The sequence below is a fragment of the Pararge aegeria genome, chromosome 19, assembly GCF_905163445.1.
Source record: "Pararge aegeria chromosome 19, ilParAegt1.1, whole genome shotgun sequence".
NCBI lineage: Eukaryota > Metazoa > Arthropoda > Insecta > Lepidoptera > Nymphalidae > Pararge > Pararge aegeria.
Genome location: NC_053198.1, coordinates 9,697,069 through 9,715,975, shown reverse-complemented (window position 1 = coordinate 9,715,975; position 18,907 = coordinate 9,697,069). Strand labels below are relative to the sequence as shown.

Here is an 18,907-nt window from a genome sequence, read left to right as displayed (position 1 = left end):
GGGCGGCACGTTGCAGGACGTGCTCGTTGTATGCCCCACGAAGTGTTTCGCTGTTTATAGGCGATGGTTTCGACTTACCATCTTTTGCAATCAATTTGCTTGGTACGTCAATTATTATATAAGAATTTTTTTTTATGAATAACTCTGTCAGCAATAAATTAATAAATATACTACTACAATACACATCGCCATCTAGCCCCAAAGTAAGCGTAGCTTGTGTTATGGGCACTAAGATGACTGATGGATATTTTTATAAATAACATCCATAAATACTTATAATATACTTATAAACACCCAGACACAAAAAACGTTTTCCAGTCGTGGGAATCGAACCCACGGCCTTGGACTCAGAAAGCAGGTTCGCTGCCCACTGCGCCAATCGGCCGTTAATGTTTTTCTGAACCATTTCATCGTCATCACCATCTTACCTGCTTTTATAGTACTAGAGAAATATAAATAACATTTTAGAGTTCTCTTTATTGGTTTTTCCGATGAATTCAGTAGTAGATTATATGAAGCATCTGTTTACCAGACAAAACTGAAGTGGGCCATTTATCATGTGAGTTCTATCTACCAGGAACCATGATTCGGCGATTTCGTGTACTTTGAGTACTCAATGCTTCATTGAAATTAATTGAAATGTTTACATTGTTACGGCTCTATGAAAAACCTCTGGTTACTATCAGCATACCGGCATTTCCAGATTAAAAGATGACTACGCAACTTTATAATCACGCTACAACTCTGAAATGTGTGTTTATGTGTCAAAGCTAAATATTACAATACAACTGACATTACCAATCCTCACCGTTGGTTTCGTGAAAGGCGACTTAGCAAATATGGTGACGTGCCGCTAAGCGATTTAGCGTTCCGGTACAATGTCGCGTACATACCGATTAGGGATATGGTTTTTATATTACTGCCATCACTGGCATCACCACTGCAGTATCACTTTTAACTCCGTTGGAAAGGTCTTTAGTCCAGGAGTGGATGTTATATGATGATGAGACTTTAACTCATACTTATGTTTTTTTTTCAAAGATGAATATAATATAATATTGAACGATTTACTGCGCCATGGAGATTGTCAAAAAACCTACTCCGTCAGCGTAAAATATCTATCGATGTATTAATTCCACCCTTATTTTGTAATTAGAATTAAAATTTCCACCACGATTAGTAGTTTACACGCGGGTGACAAAAGGTTGGTAAAGCTTAAAGTATTAAAAAAGTAGATACCAGTTCCAGGCGGTCCGACAACAAGGGTGAGTCCAGGCTGCATCCCCGACCGAATCGCTTCCACTTGAGTGGGCGTGAATAGGATGTTGTTCCTGAAAATGTAACACTCATTGAATATCATCATTCTACGTTTATAAGCGTCCCACAGTTGGGCGTGGCGGCTGGGCTTCAACCAAGTTACGCATTAAGCAGGAAGAAAGCATTAAAACGAAAAATTATTTTCTAATACCAGATATATTATATAGGTATATACTAATTATTATCACTATCTTTATATTTTATTGTAAGTTTATTATATGTAGGTATATATTATATTTGTATATATAGGTATATATGCATGTTTATTTTAATGCACCACCTACCTCTCTTCTTGAGCTGTTTTTAACGCCTTTGGTTCGCCTGGAAGAGATCGCTATGTAGCGATAAGGCCGCCAAATTGTATACTTTTTGTTAAATTTTTACTTATAATTTTACTATATGTTTATGAGGTGTACTATAAAAATTTATTCATTCATTCATTTATTCTCATTTAACCAAGCCTAGTCATCAGGAAACCATTTCAGGATTGGACGTAACGAGGAAAATGAATTTCGACGAGAGAATTACTATACAATACATTATATCCCTAGTACTCGTATCACAGATCCGAAAAAATGTCATGCCTTTACTTTGTTAGTAATCGGGACTAACGTGTTAACGTGCTCACTGAGATATGTTAGTTGACGCAGCACCAATTTTATTCTCCCGTCTTGTATTGAGAATTAATTGAACAAGAATCTCAACCCAACAATTTAAGGCCCAACACGGGAATTTATCTGAGGACCGCGTGATCAACAGTTTAACGAGTAATCTACTAAAGCAAAGAAGCCGTTACAAAACGAATTTGTCAATATCGACCCATTACCGGCCCTCTACATCGCACTTTCAGAATGAGAAACATTTTGTCCGTAGTCCGAAAAAACTGTCAGGCATGCGGGATTCCTCGCAAAATGTTTGTTTACCGTTAAACCAAATGACACGAATTACAGAATTGGCACCATTGTTTATTGGATTTAACTAAAGTAACGCTGTTTCTATCCAGGAAATACTACTTACTTCTTCGGTTCATTGTAGAGGTAAGGCCCCCGCTTCGGTTGAACGTGAGGCTCTACTACGATGACCTTCCGAGCCTCATCTTCGTCCATCGCATTCTCCCCTAGTTCTTGTTTGCGCTTCACATTTTCGAAGGTCAACCTGGTTGAAACATACTCTTATGTAATATAATTAAGTAATAATTTCAATAAATATCTTGTTAGTGGATCTTGCAAAAATTATGACAATTTCTTCAAAAAGTATTGTGTTCACATTTTATATCAAATCGCCATAATATAGTGTTGCCATATTATACTTAAAAATTTGCATTTGTGATTTTGTGAAGCGAGAAATGATAGCGATTATTCAAACACCACCCTTGCACCCTTTTCTAAGCTAGTAACGCATAGGTGAGTTTCTAGATTTAGATGCTCACGAGCGGGGGCATTTACTTAAGGACGTTTAAGGGCATTAACGTTAGGTGACCTACCAGGTGATTGACTCGCTACGTACGCTACGTACTACACGGTCGGATAAGTTATATAATCCCACTTCTTTTGTCGGGGCCTATTACTTATATAGTATTAGATATCCGACTACAAGGATAATCGGATTTGTAGATAAAGAAGAGGTTGTATGGGGGATTGTTATCGTACCTAAAACTCAAACCAAAAAGAAAAATTCTAATAGTAGCCCATAATCAGCGGTTAAACTATATCATGGACACTGCCCGTATGCAAACTAGAAGTAATCGCAATAACCTACACCTTTAGTTTTAGAGTGTCAAAAAAAAATCTTGGTCTTAAACCACGACACAATCTCAATTAATGCGTCTCGATTTAAAATTAGCTTGAATATTTTTTCATAGGTACAGTCAGTTATGAGCGATTTTTGTTGCTTTGTACAGCTGTCACAACACAAACTTAGGGTACGATTATTAAAACTTAAAAATTCTGAACTAATGGGCTTACTTGAATGGACGTATTAGTTTCCTCGGATCGTCAGTTTGCACTTTTATCTCATATCCTGGAAAGCTGTTGCGCAAATGCTCCATGTCCAGAAAAGTGTCGTTGAAGTCCAGAGTTGGGATCTCATTGGGCATTCTGTTGGAAGTAAAATGAACAGTTTTATAATTATAATAAGTGAAGTATTTAAATGAGCGAACATGAATGTATATATGTATCGAAATTACTGATTTACGCTTACTGAAATACTAAATGAGCGAAAGTATCGTGGCGTCTACATATCTTCAACGGCCAGTTTGAACAATCCCCATAAATATTTGTATTCAAATCAACAATTGCAACCCGGGGACAACGAGACTACCTTCAAAATACGGGTACGATATTAGAAAGATTGTATAAATAACAAGAATCCTTTTAAATCCTTGTTTCAATGGACAATCACCTAAATATCTAAGGATAGCTTTCGTTTAATCTTTATCCTTACTTTTATTATAAATGCAAGTTTTTTGTTTCTTTGTTTTTCCTTCTTTAACGCCCTCAAAAATCGACTAATTAATTTGATTTTTGGCATAAAGTTAGGACGCAGAGTCATAGGTTACTTTTTATCACAGAAAACCAAACAGTTCCCACATGATTTTCAAAAACTTTATCATAAATCCTTTGCTATTTAGTTTACATCTTCATTTCAGACATCTTAATTTTTGTAATAAGTTCAATGACTTGACAGTTGGCAATATAATGGCAATATTCATTATCTAAAGTAGTAACAATCTTTCTATTACTCGTCTCGTCTACGTGAGCACGCTCACGTGCCCGTTATCCTAATAATAGTAATATAAATAGACTGGTTTATATTTCGTCGATAAAAACTCAAGGTTATATGCTGATTTTTGAAGCGCTAAATGTAGCGTGCCCTAAACGCTTACGCTTATGCGAAAATGCAGCCAAAAAAACGCTAATCTTAACCTTGAGTTTTTTTCAGGTTGTTATCGACGAAATATAAACCAGTCTGCAACAACAGAAGTATGAAATTCATCTTTGCATATATGCTGGAACCAAAGGTAGCAATATTTATTACATCTTCCGCGGCTTCGGCTGCATGGTATTAATAATTGGGTTCAGAGATAAATAAAAAAAAAACTGGAAGTACAATATAAATACAAAATATAAATACAAAAACTGTATACGTTAAAAATTCGAAAGCTTTTTAATTTTCCGGGTTTAAGTGTAATTTAAAAAATAAAAAAATGTGCTCATTTGGGGGTATGAGCAATCTCCCATCGTATCGTAATAAAATTCAGCCATTGTAACGTGAAAGAGTAATAATACTCAAGAACAAGAAGGAAGAATAGGTAGGTAATACTCGATGAGTTCTCTCGTTCAAGTGATGCGAATGTGATAAAAACACGTCAAAAACCTACACGTAAGCGCAAAAAAACGCTAATCTGAAACCGCATTCCTCAATTTAAATAAAATATTATCTCATTCCACTGCGTATACTCTCAGTTTCAAGAACTAGTGGGTGGCACATATAATATGTAACGTTTGTTTTGATGCGAACGTGAAAAGAAGCAGTTTAAAATTTAGCTTATCTTGAAGTTTTATATATTATAGCTAAATACAGCATATAAACAAAGAAATAAATAAATATAAATATACTACGACAATACACACATCGCCATCTAGCCCCAAAGTAAGCGTAGCTTGTTTTATGGGTACTGAGATGACTGATGAATATTTTTATGAATAATATACATAAATACATATAATATACCTATAGATAAACACCCAGACACTGAAAAACACTTATGTTAATCACACAAACATTTTCCAGTTGTGGGAATCGAACCCAAGGCCTTGGAAAGCAGGGTCGCTGCCCACTAAGCCAGTCGGCCTACGAAGAAGAAGAAGACTAACGAGTCTTCTTCTTCTTCGCAGGTCGACGTTATCTCACTAATGCAAAAAAAAAAACTTTGTGTAATGATTCATAAAACACCCAATTGCGCAGTGAGTGTTACTAATTTTGCCACTCCAGACTAGTTCCAAGGAACTCTGTTAACAACTTTTCGGCCGATTCAGTGCTCAGGGCCGGTAATACTTGGCGCCCCATAAATTATTGGAAAAAGTAAAATCATGAAATATTATCCAACAGTTTGTTGATTTGGATGAAGAAACTGAAAAGGCGCATAAATACAGAAATTGAAACATCAATTGTATTAAATTTTATAGAACGCTTCGACGTTCGCTGCACTTTTCGCATTTATTGTACTTAGTTAATGCCCTGGGCATGGCCCTTTAGGCACTAGAGTAAATACGCCCATTATCCTAACTAATATCCAATCGAGACATTTGCGTACCTTATAAAATAGTGAACGTTCCATACCTTGTATAATGCGCCTGTCCAGGATCACCGTATCCCAGCACAATGTCATGCAACCAGTCCGGGACAACGCATTCAGTGTTCATCAGCTCGCGTATCGTCTCCAGCACTGCTTTAAAGTTGTTCTCTTTCGGTTTGCGGCGCATCACAATGTTGAATGTTTCATATACGTCCTGAGTTTGAAGGAAAGTAAAAAATATATCAAATCTGATAACTCATGCATCATTATTCTGGTGGATCCTCTGGTGGATGGAGGTAGATTGTCCACACGCCAGCTGTTTTCAGCGTCTCGTTATAGATCACGATGTGGAGGGGAACGGTTTCTACCAGAACTACATATTTCGATGCCACGCCAGCACCGATACATATCCATTATTTATTTATGTTTATACAGGTGTGTACAAAAGAAATTCGTGAGTAGGTTTCTGTGATAAGTAGGTATCGGGTAACAACAAATAAAGCTACCAAAACCATTTAGGTCTAGACTCCTAACTCACTTCATCGTTCTAAAAGTCATCGTCAATGATTCAAGAGATTTTTCAGAATATGATCAAACTGGAATCGACTCGTTGTCGACTTTATCTCACTAATGAAAAAAAAATTTTTTGTAATGATTCATAAAACAACCTTTCATCCGATTACGCGATGCAAAGGTGCGCGAAGGTAACGTGTTTAATCAGTCTATACAGTACTCGTGTGTTTGTTTCTATGCGACGTTCTAGAAGCCAACCAACCGACGAACCGACGTGGTAGAGTGGACCAATTTTGATCATTCTTTCAACTTATTTGTCTTATAACCGTGTGAGTGTCACTTAAAAAATGGCATAAATCGAAATACACCAGTGCCACAAGCAAACGTCAAATTGTCAAAGTAAAAAAAACTAGACTAGCTGTCGTTTACTTGATTTACGCATTTCCGTTAAAGGTTAAGCCTTGGGCCTGGTTAGGTTTCCAAATGGACTAAAGTATTTATAAAAAGAAGAAACCCCGGTTGCTTAAAAAGTCATTTAATCGATACTCACATAATATAAATAAAAATTCTAACACAGTCAAAATGCCAGGACCCATTGGGAAGATTTGATTGAATGAGAAGCGAATGAAAGTCATGCTTTACTGCATTGGAATTTATTATGTAAGTATTTGTTTTATGTGTATCTTATTTAAAACAATTTCGATATACTGGGCTAATAAACTACTGGGCTTGTTTTCTTCTGCTGTTTTTTTTTTTGTTATTATTTAACGTATTTTTTTAAATAAGTTTTACGCAGTCTGGTTTTTTGTTTTTTGAGGAATTTTTTTTGGCAAATTTTCTCACCCTACCTGACAGCGACTCCCAGATTCAGAATTAATGATGCATATACTCAGTCTGATAAATTATGAACTATTGTTCACGGGATCTATTTTTGAACATACCGCACCCACTAAACTAAGCAAATGTGCCAAATTTAATGTGCATACATGTGGTATGTTTCAATTAGAATATGTTTGCTGATGCCTTAAATCTAAAGAGCTCAGCTGGTTTTCCCACTCATCCGAAATTATGAAATTAATTTTCTTCATTTACCTACGCATTCTTAGAAGAAGCTAAGAATCTAGGTACTAACGTACTTCTCGCCTGGGGTAAACCGAACGACCGAATTACGAGGCGGTTAGTAATTAAGATCTCTATATTTATTTATGCGTGTTCTATTTTAAAGCCTACGAACTCGAATTATTATTCGAATTACTACCAGCTTTTGGCAGCATCTGTCAAGCTCAACAGTATTCACACTGCGCCTATGCATTTCTTCGAAATCGGAAGTCAAATTTTTATTTTTAACTAGCGTACCCAGCCCGCTTCGCCGGGCTAGATTTTGCTTTTTTTTATTTAAACAATAAACTTACATCATTTTTAATTTAATTCTCATAATATATTAAATCATTTATTTCTCTCCGTATTCATTCTCTTCTATTCTCTTCTCGAGCGGGTGAAGATTATTATCTACACCCATGTACACCCAACAATAGAATATCATCATAGTAAATAATAGCTGTATTTGACAGTTTGAAAGTTCAAAAATAGGAGTGCTCCGATCGTCACCAAACTTTACAGGATTACTCGCCAGGTCAATCCGGAAATTCTCATAAAGTTTCATTGAAATCGGTCCAGCCGTTTCGGAGCCTATACGGAACATACCCACACACTTTCTGTTTTATATATATAGATAGATACCGCACTAAAGGTTCGCGGAGTCTTGCGGATTCAATGTCTCATTTTGTCACATGCCCCAAAATTCAGCAAAATGAGTTGAGTTGAGCACTACTCAAATTATCATCATCATTACACACAGACAGAATAGTCTATAACGGTCCGCTGCTGGGCTGAGGGCCTCTACCAACGGGAGGGCTTGCGCACCACACAGGGTAGACGGACTGGTTATCGCGGTAGATGATAGTGGCTGTTTATGCCCGTTCTCAGTTTAATCGCAGAGGAAAAACGGAACAAAGGCAAAGATTCATACAAGCGCGCTACGATAGGTACGCTACTACAAGCTTGAGGCGCGTGTGTGCGTGAGCACAGGCGATACGTCGCGTACGGAGAGAAATCGGTTTATACCGGCTCGGCCTGTGCTCAAGCTCAGGGGCTGCAATACACGTTGCGCATCGTGTTTTCATTTAATTTAATGTTTATGATAATAATTTCATAATTTAAATAGTGTTTAAATGTAATTTTATAATACCTAGTGATTTAATAAAATAGTGTAAATATGGTTTACTGTACAGTGTGTATGAACAATAATCCCAAATGTAAAAATACCTTAAGGTTTCAATAAATATTTCTTTTACATCTTTTATTTTCTCGTTATTGAAGTGAAAAGTTGTATGTACGAGTATCACGCGATAGCAAAGTTTTTTGTTTCTTGTGCCTTGGAATGCCTCACTAGACTCAGGATTCTAATTTACCTAATTCTTCCTAGCCCGAATCCTTCACTAGCTCGGAATTTAAATTAGGCAATCACAAGAAAAACAAACTTTGCCATCTTCTTGAACAAATAACTATTGTTTATTAAATTGTATCCTCCTGTGCCAATCCTACCAAAATAGGAATAAATTTTGCTCGCTTCTTAGAAGCTTTGACTCTTTCCGTTTCTTCTCTGTGGTTTTATTCTCCGAGTCGACTCGTGCGAAACCCGCGGGAAGCGGAGGGAGGGATGGTACTGTATTCTAATCTGCCTTTATCACACGACGTAAAATTACTTAACACTCAAATAACAAGTACTTAACACTCAGATACACTTCCGCATATATTACATCCATGCGTTGCAGACGAGATATTATGATATGAGATATACCTATCATACGCGATGATGTCATTATTCGGACTGACCAGATGTTTTCTGCGCTATCGTTTGGTTGATATCAAGTACATTATAAAAGCGAAATTAATGGCGGGTCAAGTGCTAAAACAAGACTTTTTATGTTCGAATTTAACTCTGTGTTGATTACACACGAGTTTATTACTCTTTCTGCCAAATGAGATCAATAAAGATTGAAATCGGGTCTCGGCGCCATCGCTACGCCTTACTACGCACGTTTAGTCGCTATAAGAAAATATTACGGCAATTAAAGTATTTCTAGGTTTATAATAAAAACGTACCATCATCATCATCATCATCATCAACCTATTACCGGGTCACTGGAGGTCACGGGTCTCCTCCCAAAGTGAGAAGGGGTTAATAATAAATATACCACGACAATACACACATCGCCATCTAGCCCCAAAGTAAGCGTAGCTTGTGTTATGGGTACTAAGATAACTGATGAATAATATACATAAATACTTATAATATATAGATAAACACCCAGAAACTGAAAAACATTCATGCTCATCACACGAACATTTTCCAGTTGTGGGAATCGAACCCACGGCCTTGGACTCAGAAAGCAGGATCGCTGCAAACTGCGCCAATCGGCCGTCGGAAAAAAAGTATAATATTGGTTAAAATGGTCAAACCAGGAAAACAACAATAATTGAAAATGAAAAGTTAATTGGTTCAAAAACTACTGATTGAACGAAGACAACTTCTAATTACAATGAGCCTGCTGCTAAGAGGAACTTCTCAGAAATTCATCAAGAATTGCATCATGCGGATACTCATGGATACTTATTTATTTTTATTGCACTACAAAATAGCCCTTAGCTACAAGCTTATCTGATGGTCAATGAAGATGCTGTGTACAGTTTAAGATGGCAGTGAGCTAACTTTATAGGCTTATGGCAGTTATAAGCAGTGTCTTTTTAATTGCCTTAGCTGCAAGCTTTTCTGATGGTCAATAAACATGCTGTGTGAGACGGCAGTGAGCTAACCTTATAAGCTTATGGCAGTTTTAAGGTGTGTCTTTTTAATTGCCTTAGCTGCAAGCTTTTCTGATGGTCAATGAAGATGCTGTGTAAGATGGCAGTGAGCTTACCTTATAGACTTATGGCAGTTATAAGCCGTATCTTTTTAATTGCCTTAGCTGCAAGCTTTTCTGATGGTCAATAAACATGCTGTGTAAGATGGCAGTGAGCTAACCTTATAAGCTTATGGCAGTTATAAGCAGTGTCTTTTTAATTGGTTGTGTAAGATGGCAGTGAGCTAACCTTATAAGCTTATGGCAGTTATAAGCAGTGTCTTTTTAATTGGTTTCTATAAACGACATCGTACCGGACAAACGTGACATCGTACGCGACATCGTATCGTCGCTTGGCTCGTATTTGACCGTAGGGTGTTAACTTCCTACTCTTAACCTACCTATTAATGCGGGAGACGCTTGCGGATGCCGATTCCAAGTTTGTAATGGATAGTTAATAACCAGAAGGCCAAACCTGTGCCAAAAATACTGACTGTTCGTTAAAAAATAGTTTTTACGCAGATGTTTTTCAATTACCGTCCGAAATAGATACTAGTAGGTCGTAACTCATATCATAAAATGAGGAAAACGTTAACAAAAAACTAGCCTCTGGTCGCGGTTTCACTGGTGTAAGATTTTTGTGTACAGATTCATCATGACAAGTGAAAAAAGTTATTAAACTGGTTTCCACTGGTTTTGGTTAACTATTTAGCAAGGAGTTTCATAAATATTGGATGGAAGCAGCCGTTTAGTACTTTGACGTACGTAGTACGCGACAAATCTGTGTCGTGCAATTTATAATAATTTTAAGTATTTATATATTATATGGGCCTCATAAGAAGGCTCGGGGTCACTCAGCGAGCGATAGAAAGAGCTATTTTAGGAGTACCTCTACGTGATCAAATCAGAAATGAGGAGATCCGTAGAAGAACTAAAGTTACAGACATAGCTCAACGAGTCGCGAAGCTGAAGTGGCAATGGGCGGGGCACATAGCTTGGAGAACCGATGGACGTTGGAGTTCCAAGGTGTTGGAGTGGCAACTTTTTTGTATCAAACTTTGATGCTATTTTAAGGCAGCGTGTGATACTGTGATAATTATGTTTATTCCAGCCTAATCAAAAAACGTGTGTTTATGTTTTAACGGAGTGTTTTCCAAAGAAATTAAAAAAAGTGTAATATATTGTGCATCCGTTTCTATTCTATAAACAGCAATAACAAAGGTTGAGAACCTCCTATTACATTCGTACCCCATATTGCCATAGTGGAAATAAAATATGAACTTTGTATCATGGGGCATTAAAGCAAATGACTTGGGGCCCACTCATAGTATAATACTGGCACAAAAATATTGAAAAGTTTGTTTTATGTCGCCAAGCCATTAAGTGTCTACCGATTATTTTTTGTAACATGTCTTTTGTGTAAAATATTATATTAATTAAAGGCCCGCTGCGAAGCGGGGATAACCCAGTGGGTAGGAGCTCGACTTCACTTACGGGGGGGCGAGTTCGAATCCCAGCACGCACCTCTAACTTTTCTTAATTATGTGCGTTTTAAGTAATTAAAATATCACTTCAACGTAGAAGGTGACAAACGAAGAAGGAAAACATCGTGAGGAAACCTTCATGCCTGAGAGTTCTACATAATGTTCCTTTGAGAGCATTAAGTGTGGAGTCCACCATTCCGCACTGGACCAGCGTGGTCACTGTGGGTGTGGGAGGAGACACGTGCCCTGTAGTGGGCCGGTAATGCGTTGATATGATGAATTGAAGGCCCGCGGTCCCACCGATTTCTTACTTTTCTATGAAAATATTAGTTTTAGTAGGTATAAAGTAGATAAAAAAACAACAAAATTCATTCATTACAAGTAGGGCTAATGAAACGTCAAGACTGTCTTTTTACGACTTTGTGACGACTATAACAATACTTAGTTGTTCCACGAATCTCTTCATTTCAATCAGAGCACGTATTAAGAATTAAAATTCGTAACTATGCGTATAACAGCTAATGGTTGGAAGATGGCTATCAAATAATAAGTACCTACATTAGAGTTCCGTAAATTTGTTTGCTATTCTAAAAAACCTGCCAAATGCAGATCTTCAATAATTTTGAATTCCGAAGGTACCTTGGGATGAACCATGCATTTGGTTTAATTGTTTGATTGCATAACACTTAAATGATCCAGGAAACATAACATCCATTGTTTGTAAAGTACGACCCACGTAATCGGTTGCGTAGAAATTTTTATGTGTGTGTTTTTTTTTTACCCGCGTCAATAGAGCAAGAGGCCCTACGAAAAACAAAAGCAAAACTATTTATATTTTTCCGGGATAAAAAGTAGCCTCTGTGCTATTTTAGACAATAATCTATCTTTGTGCTAAACTTTATCTATAATACATCCGTTCAATTCATCCAAAAAAAATTTGCATTTATAATATGTGCGTAGTAATGATAGAATAATAATATAATAATAGATAATATATATATATATAATAGATAATTACAGAAAACTGACCGTTGTTTGTGTTAAGTAGACCTTTTTTTCTCGATAAAGATTTTTTTAAATAATTTAATTATTATTATAAATATGAAAGGTTGGTTATTTGGATGTTTGTTACTTCTTCACGCCGCAATGGCAGGACCGGAAGGGCTGAAATTTTGAATGAACATATCTTATAAAACCAGCTTCATTTTATTCTGGAGATATAAAAGCTCCCACCGGAATATCCGTAACCAGAACGTCTATAAATCTATAGCCGAGCGCTGAAAACAGGCCTCCTCTGTCAGCGATATTTCAAAAGTTTACTTTTTGTACTGAAAAAAAACAGATTCGCACGCGCACTCTTTTTTTGGGGTTCATTATGTAATCCATATTTGTTCAGCGCGCACTGTTTAGTACCTATGCTATTTTTCGCTATTTTGTATGGCCGATAGTCTCGTTACTTCATATTTAAGTATGTATCGTATGTTTTATAGTATATATTAGTTTATTATTTTTTATATTTATTATTATTAGTATTTTTTGTGTGTAATCTTGATAAGTATTAGTTTGTAATTGTTCGTAAGTATGTGTATATAATAATAATACACCCCACCAATCGGTTTCCCTTGGTTTTCCTAATCCTAAGATTGCTTGGAAGAGAACGCTACTAAGCGATAAGGCCGCCCTTTATATCCTACTTTTTAAGTTTATTTTTGTTGTGTCCATTATTTTTTTTTTCCTATTTGTGGTTTACAAATAAAGTGTATAAATAAATTAAAAAAAAACTTCGTATGCATACGGATAGACAAACTATAGGGCGTATGCATACCTAAATTAAATCTCTAATCGCTGATGGCATAGCAAGATTACATTCAAGGCAGTATATGCATAAATTTGCGCATACCATACTAAGTAGACATAATTAGCATAGCCTAATAAGTTACAGAGTCAACAAAAATTTAGGTAAGGCGTAGTACACAGTTTCGCAGACCGATTTCAGCTATGTAGTTTGTTCAATCTCCAGATAGATTTTTCCAACTACGATAACATAGTGCACAAGTTTGTGTGCACACACTGGTTTACTCCCCATTCCGTCACTCTCAGAAACTGATGGTACGGCACGAATGGCAAGAGATCTCGCGCAGGAGAGACACCTTAACGTGCTCTCCGAGGCACGGGGGTTAATCACCGCCAATTTCCAAACTTCGCGATGCAAGTAATAATTTCTTGATACAAAAACGCAATACTCCGGATCGAACCCAAGACCTCGTCATCTGCAGTCGAACATGCTTACCTGATCAAAAAAGCAGTTGTATAATCTCATTAGTAACATCCTTTGATTTTAAGGATGGCTGATATTTTCCTTATCAGTTCCGTTACAACTTTAAAAAACCACTTCCGCTACCACTTGTACGTCACAACCTTGTATTTCAAAATTGCTTGGTAATTATATATGCTTGGTCTGTCGAATATTAAGTATCTACTTTAAAAAAACAGTGATCATAATTTATGAATAGACTTTTTTGTGGCAGAGCATCAAAGTGTTACTGTTAAGTGTTGTCGGCAGATCGGAATACAGTTATCACCAGTGGCGTGCACTCCATACATGCACAAAAGCACTGCATACCCTGAATTTTTATATGACTCACTAGTGTACCCAGCCCGATACGCAAGGCTAGATTTTGCTTTATTTTATTTAAACAATAAACTTACATCATTAAATTTTTAATTTAAGTCTCATAATATATTAAATCATTTATTTCTCTCCGTATTCATTCTCTTCTATTCTCCTCTCGAGCGGTTGAAGATGATTATCTACACCCAACCCAACAATAGAATATCATCATAGTAAATAAAAGCTGTATTTCACAGTTTGACAGTTTAAAAATAGGAGTACAGGATTACTCGCCAGGACAATCCGGAGATTCCCTGAAAGTTTCATTGAAATCGGTCCAGCCGTTTCGGAGCCTATACGGAACATACCCACACACTTTCTCTTTTATAAATATAGATAGATAGATAGAAGATAAATGCGAGGGATTTTTCCATTTCATGGTACCTTCCTTCTTTATGCATACCCTGGTCAAAAACCCAGTGCACGCCACTGGTTATCACTTATCACCACCCCTCCTCTTCCCGCGGGTGTCGTACGAGGCGACTAAGGGAGTATAGCGCTGAACAGTCGCAGACAAGAGTTAATAGTTGGTTTATTATATTTAGCTTAGTCAGTTACTGTTAGCGCAACGAATTCTAGAGTATCCTTTAAAGTCAAGTATTAGATAAAAGGTTATTACTCTGTATTTATATCTCTATTTTTTTTTCGTCTGGGGTCAGCATCATTGTTGAAAATTTCCATGCTCTGTCCCGGTCTGAAGGGCGCGGTTGCTTGTGTAATTACAGACACATAAGATACCTCCGCCTTAGGTTGATGGTCTCTGGGCAGCACGTTTCAGGACGTGTTGCCATGCCATGCGAAGTGTTGCTCTGTTTATAATCGGTGGTTTGCCACTTAGCATCAGCTTACCATTTATTTATTTTATTTTATTAATACTCTTTATTTTTACACGACTCAGAAAAACGAGACAAAAAAAAAACAAACACATGAAGAATGAAGCAGGATACAAAAGCCGGCCTTATCACTAAGTAGCGATCTCTGCCAGGCAACCTTAAGATTAGGAAAACTAAAAAGAAAAACGAATAGGTGGGGTACACTATTTAGTACATACATGAAAATATCTACATACTAATACATAAACCAGACTACACAGATACAAAAATACTATTGATAAATATAAAAAATAAATAAACTAATACATATTTTAACATAACATAAATACTTAAATATAAGTTTGAGTAGATAAATAAAAAAATTTGGAAAATCCAAAAGTGCACGACTCATTAATGAAATAGCTATCCAATTATTTGTCAATAAATAACGAAAAAAAAACACATGAGTCGTGCAAAATAAAAAGAAAAAAAAAAAATTTAAAACAGCTGTACTAGGAAAATGATGTCCCTGGTGGAATAAAATGTACATAATATCTATAGATATAGATATATCACCATCCATGTTAATTTTACATGGATATATATAGAATATAGATTCACAGATAGACAGTCTTGCAGTTTTCGTTTTTTATTAATTGCAATTAAACTACACTGAATTAATTAATTATTCGCATTCAGTGACCTACAATCGTCGATAAGAATAAAAAAAAAAAAAATTTAACTCAAATAATGGATTTTTTCACAAGTTAGTGTTTTCGGGTTTCACACATGACGGACAGGAAATTTTTTTGACCTATTTTGGTGTTTTTTTCCAATTCTATTGCAGTAAATAATTTTTTTAAAAGTATGGAATTAATCTCCATTAAATTATCTCGACAATAGTATGCAAAATATCTTGATTCCGTGAACTAACAAGGCTATAATAATAAAAATAGCCGCCGAAATGAGGCGAAAAAAATTTTTCGATCGTAAAGCACTCTCTGATGCTTCGCATCATGAGTCGTGCAATAATAATAGTCGTCTTTACTGAGCGAGATAATGAGCCTTAACAGCATTTTTAAATATGCCCAGTGACTTCGACTGCATCCGATTCGACTTTGTCTGTTGATCAATACTATCAAAAAAAAAAAACTTGCGTGTAGGTACTACTTCTATTATACTATATATCTAGCTTTTGTCCGCGGCTTCGCTCACGTTAAGTTCAATTTTTGATTTGGTAAATTTTAGCTACAAAGGTTTAAAAAAATGTCTTACTGCTAATAAAAAAAATCGGAGACATTCATATACATTTTCATCCCCTATTCGATGCCATTGGAGTTGGAATTTGTGAAACACGTTTTCTTTTTTTTAAATTGAAAACCAAAAATCAATGTTTCATTGATGTAACTCGAAAAATAAATTAATAAATGAAGAATTTTATACAAACTTTGTTTTTAACCCATTTAACCCTTTTAGGGTTGGAAGTTTAAGAAATCCTTTCTTAGCGGATGCCTACGTTGTGATAACTATCTGTGTGCAAAATTTCAGCCCGATTCGTCAAGTGGTCAGAGCTGTGCGTTGATAGATCTGTCAGTCATTCAGTCAGTCACCTTTGCCTTTTATATATACGAGTATATAGAAGTAGATGTTCCTGGTGTGTCGCCTGAATCAAAAATTAATTGTTTAACGCAGTGAAATTAACATGAACTGAGCTAAACTTTTTACTATGTATATCAATACTTAAAGACTTATCATAAATAATATGAATAATAATCTTATTTTGATTTAATCAAATTAAAATAATCGTACTAACAATAACTCTGATTGACTGACTAACTTCATCTTGTATTACATAAATCTGTACTTTTTCGGAATGAATCTCTTTTCTTATCTTACGGCGCTATAAGAACTTTGATAAATGGGTACATTTATGTACATTAAATATTTTTAAACATTTCGTATTTCATTCATAGATAATAAATAATTTACATAATATAGATAATAAATAATGTAACTCCATCTGTACATACCTCTTTACCCTTGCTAGCTTGGTCCAAATCCAATCGATACTGGTTGGGGTCCAATAGCAGTCTGAAAGTCCTCGAGTCGCCATCCAAATCAGGCCTCGGCTCGGGACCTTCTTCAATGACCCTGCCAGATGCATCCAACATTCCTTCAACTTCGCAGCCTCTTACGTAGAATATCCCGGCTTGTTCTACCATACTCTTCTTGTAATCATATTTTGTGCCTATAAAAAATGTCCGTTTGTTACCTTTTATCTTTACCACATTCATGTTTCATTGCTGAGTATAGGCCTGCTTTTCTCAGGGAATTAGTTTTAGAGTTTAAACCCACCAGGCTCCAATGCGGCAGGGTGGGTTTATAACTTTTATCACTCTACGTAAGTGATAATAAATTGAACTACAGCTTAACGTGCTCTCAAAAGCATGGTGATGGACAACGCAAATTCCCAAACTGTATAGAAAGCCAAGTTTTCTCGTTTGCAATACGCACCGCATTAAACAGGATTCCCTTCCGGCTTCCGTTCTATCAACGATATTTTCTAGCCTAAAGCGTTTCAGACGTCATTTTGCAGCTAAGCGTTAGTCTGTCTATATTTACAAAATGAGGACCTAAAAACATGGCATCGCTGTCAAGTACTAAATGTTTTATTTATTCTATTTATTTATTTATTGAACTTTTAACTTAAACTGAACATAGACAAATTTACAGTTATCTTTAATTTGTAAAACAATTTATTTTTATATAAAGTATAGTAAATATACTTAATACTTATTTATATATACTCGTATATAAAACCAAATGTGTACTTTACATCTTATACTATCTTATATTGGTGAGTACGAAATAAATGTATGTAATGGTGGAATTTAAAATCTAACTGTACCTGATTTAGGTAAAAACCTATATTACAGAAAAATGTTGATGGAATAGAAAAGAAAACATCTGTAAACGTACCAATTCCTTGCGTCGGTCGTACCGTGATTAGAAAACACACGTCATGTTTTCTTAGACTCTCCCATTCGTGTTTGATTTCGTTGCGCACACTGAGCGTGACGGTCACGTCTGCACGCACTCTGGAGGGTGCCTTCTCTCCTATATTAGGTTTTGCCACTTCGACAACTGCGAAACTCTGGATCGGATGCGCCATTCGAGCCCAACCTCCGAAGTATACGCTGTCATCTTCTGCTCGCCTGTATAAAACAAACCATCAGTACCATCGCCGCTAGTTCCTAAGATTAACACGTTAAAATAAAAAATCCTCATCTTAAGAATAAGAATAATTTATTTAAGACTACCTGATACTCGCGACTTCGTTTGCGTAGACTAAGGTTTTTTATACCGGCAGGAACTCTCTTATTTCCCGGGATAAAAGGTAGCCTATGTTCTTTGCAACGTCAAAGGATACATGCATGCAAATTTCATCCAAATCCGTTCAGCTCTTTTTGCGTGATTAAATAACAGACTTCAACACTTTCACATTTATTAAATTACTAAATGTGCCCTTCGGCTTCGCCCGCCTAATTTTGGGAGGCAGCGTACTGCTACATAGTCTACACCTATAGTCATATATGACATTTTGAGATTTTTTCACAAACATTTTTGTATCTTACGTTATTTTTTTTAAAAGTATACTATATTATTTCTAATACCTCCAAGAATATGTATAAAAAGTTTCATGAAGATCGATTTAGTAGTTTTCGCGTGAAAGCGTAACAAACAAACTTACTTTCACATTTATAATAGGGTTAGATTATTATTTAAAACAAGTACCATGGCGCCAATCGATAGACAGCATCCTCAATATCCTGCCGGATTTCATCTGAAACAATAGTGCGAAATAAATTTTTGTTCATTGCATTATTTTTTGTGTTCTGGTTTTTTAATCC

General features: G+C 36.0%; 1 protein-coding gene across 1 annotated transcript in view; it reads right to left on the bottom strand.

Moving 5' to 3' along the window:
• LOC120631995 (RNA helicase aquarius) overlaps positions 1-18,907 on the bottom strand; it is a 109,064-nt gene that overhangs the window by 16,813 nt on the left and 73,344 nt on the right. The window contains exons 11-17 of the mRNA XM_039901724.1: positions 18,792-18,840; positions 17,976-18,211; positions 17,027-17,244; positions 5,659-5,828; positions 3,282-3,413; positions 2,335-2,472; positions 1,240-1,331 (exon numbers count right to left, since the gene is read on the bottom strand). Of these exons, the coding sequence (XP_039757658.1) occupies positions 1,240-1,331; positions 2,335-2,472; positions 3,282-3,413; positions 5,659-5,828; positions 17,027-17,244; positions 17,976-18,211; positions 18,792-18,840 (1,035 nt within the window). The remainder of the gene's footprint in view (positions 1-1,239; positions 1,332-2,334; positions 2,473-3,281; positions 3,414-5,658; positions 5,829-17,026; positions 17,245-17,975; positions 18,212-18,791; positions 18,841-18,907) is intronic.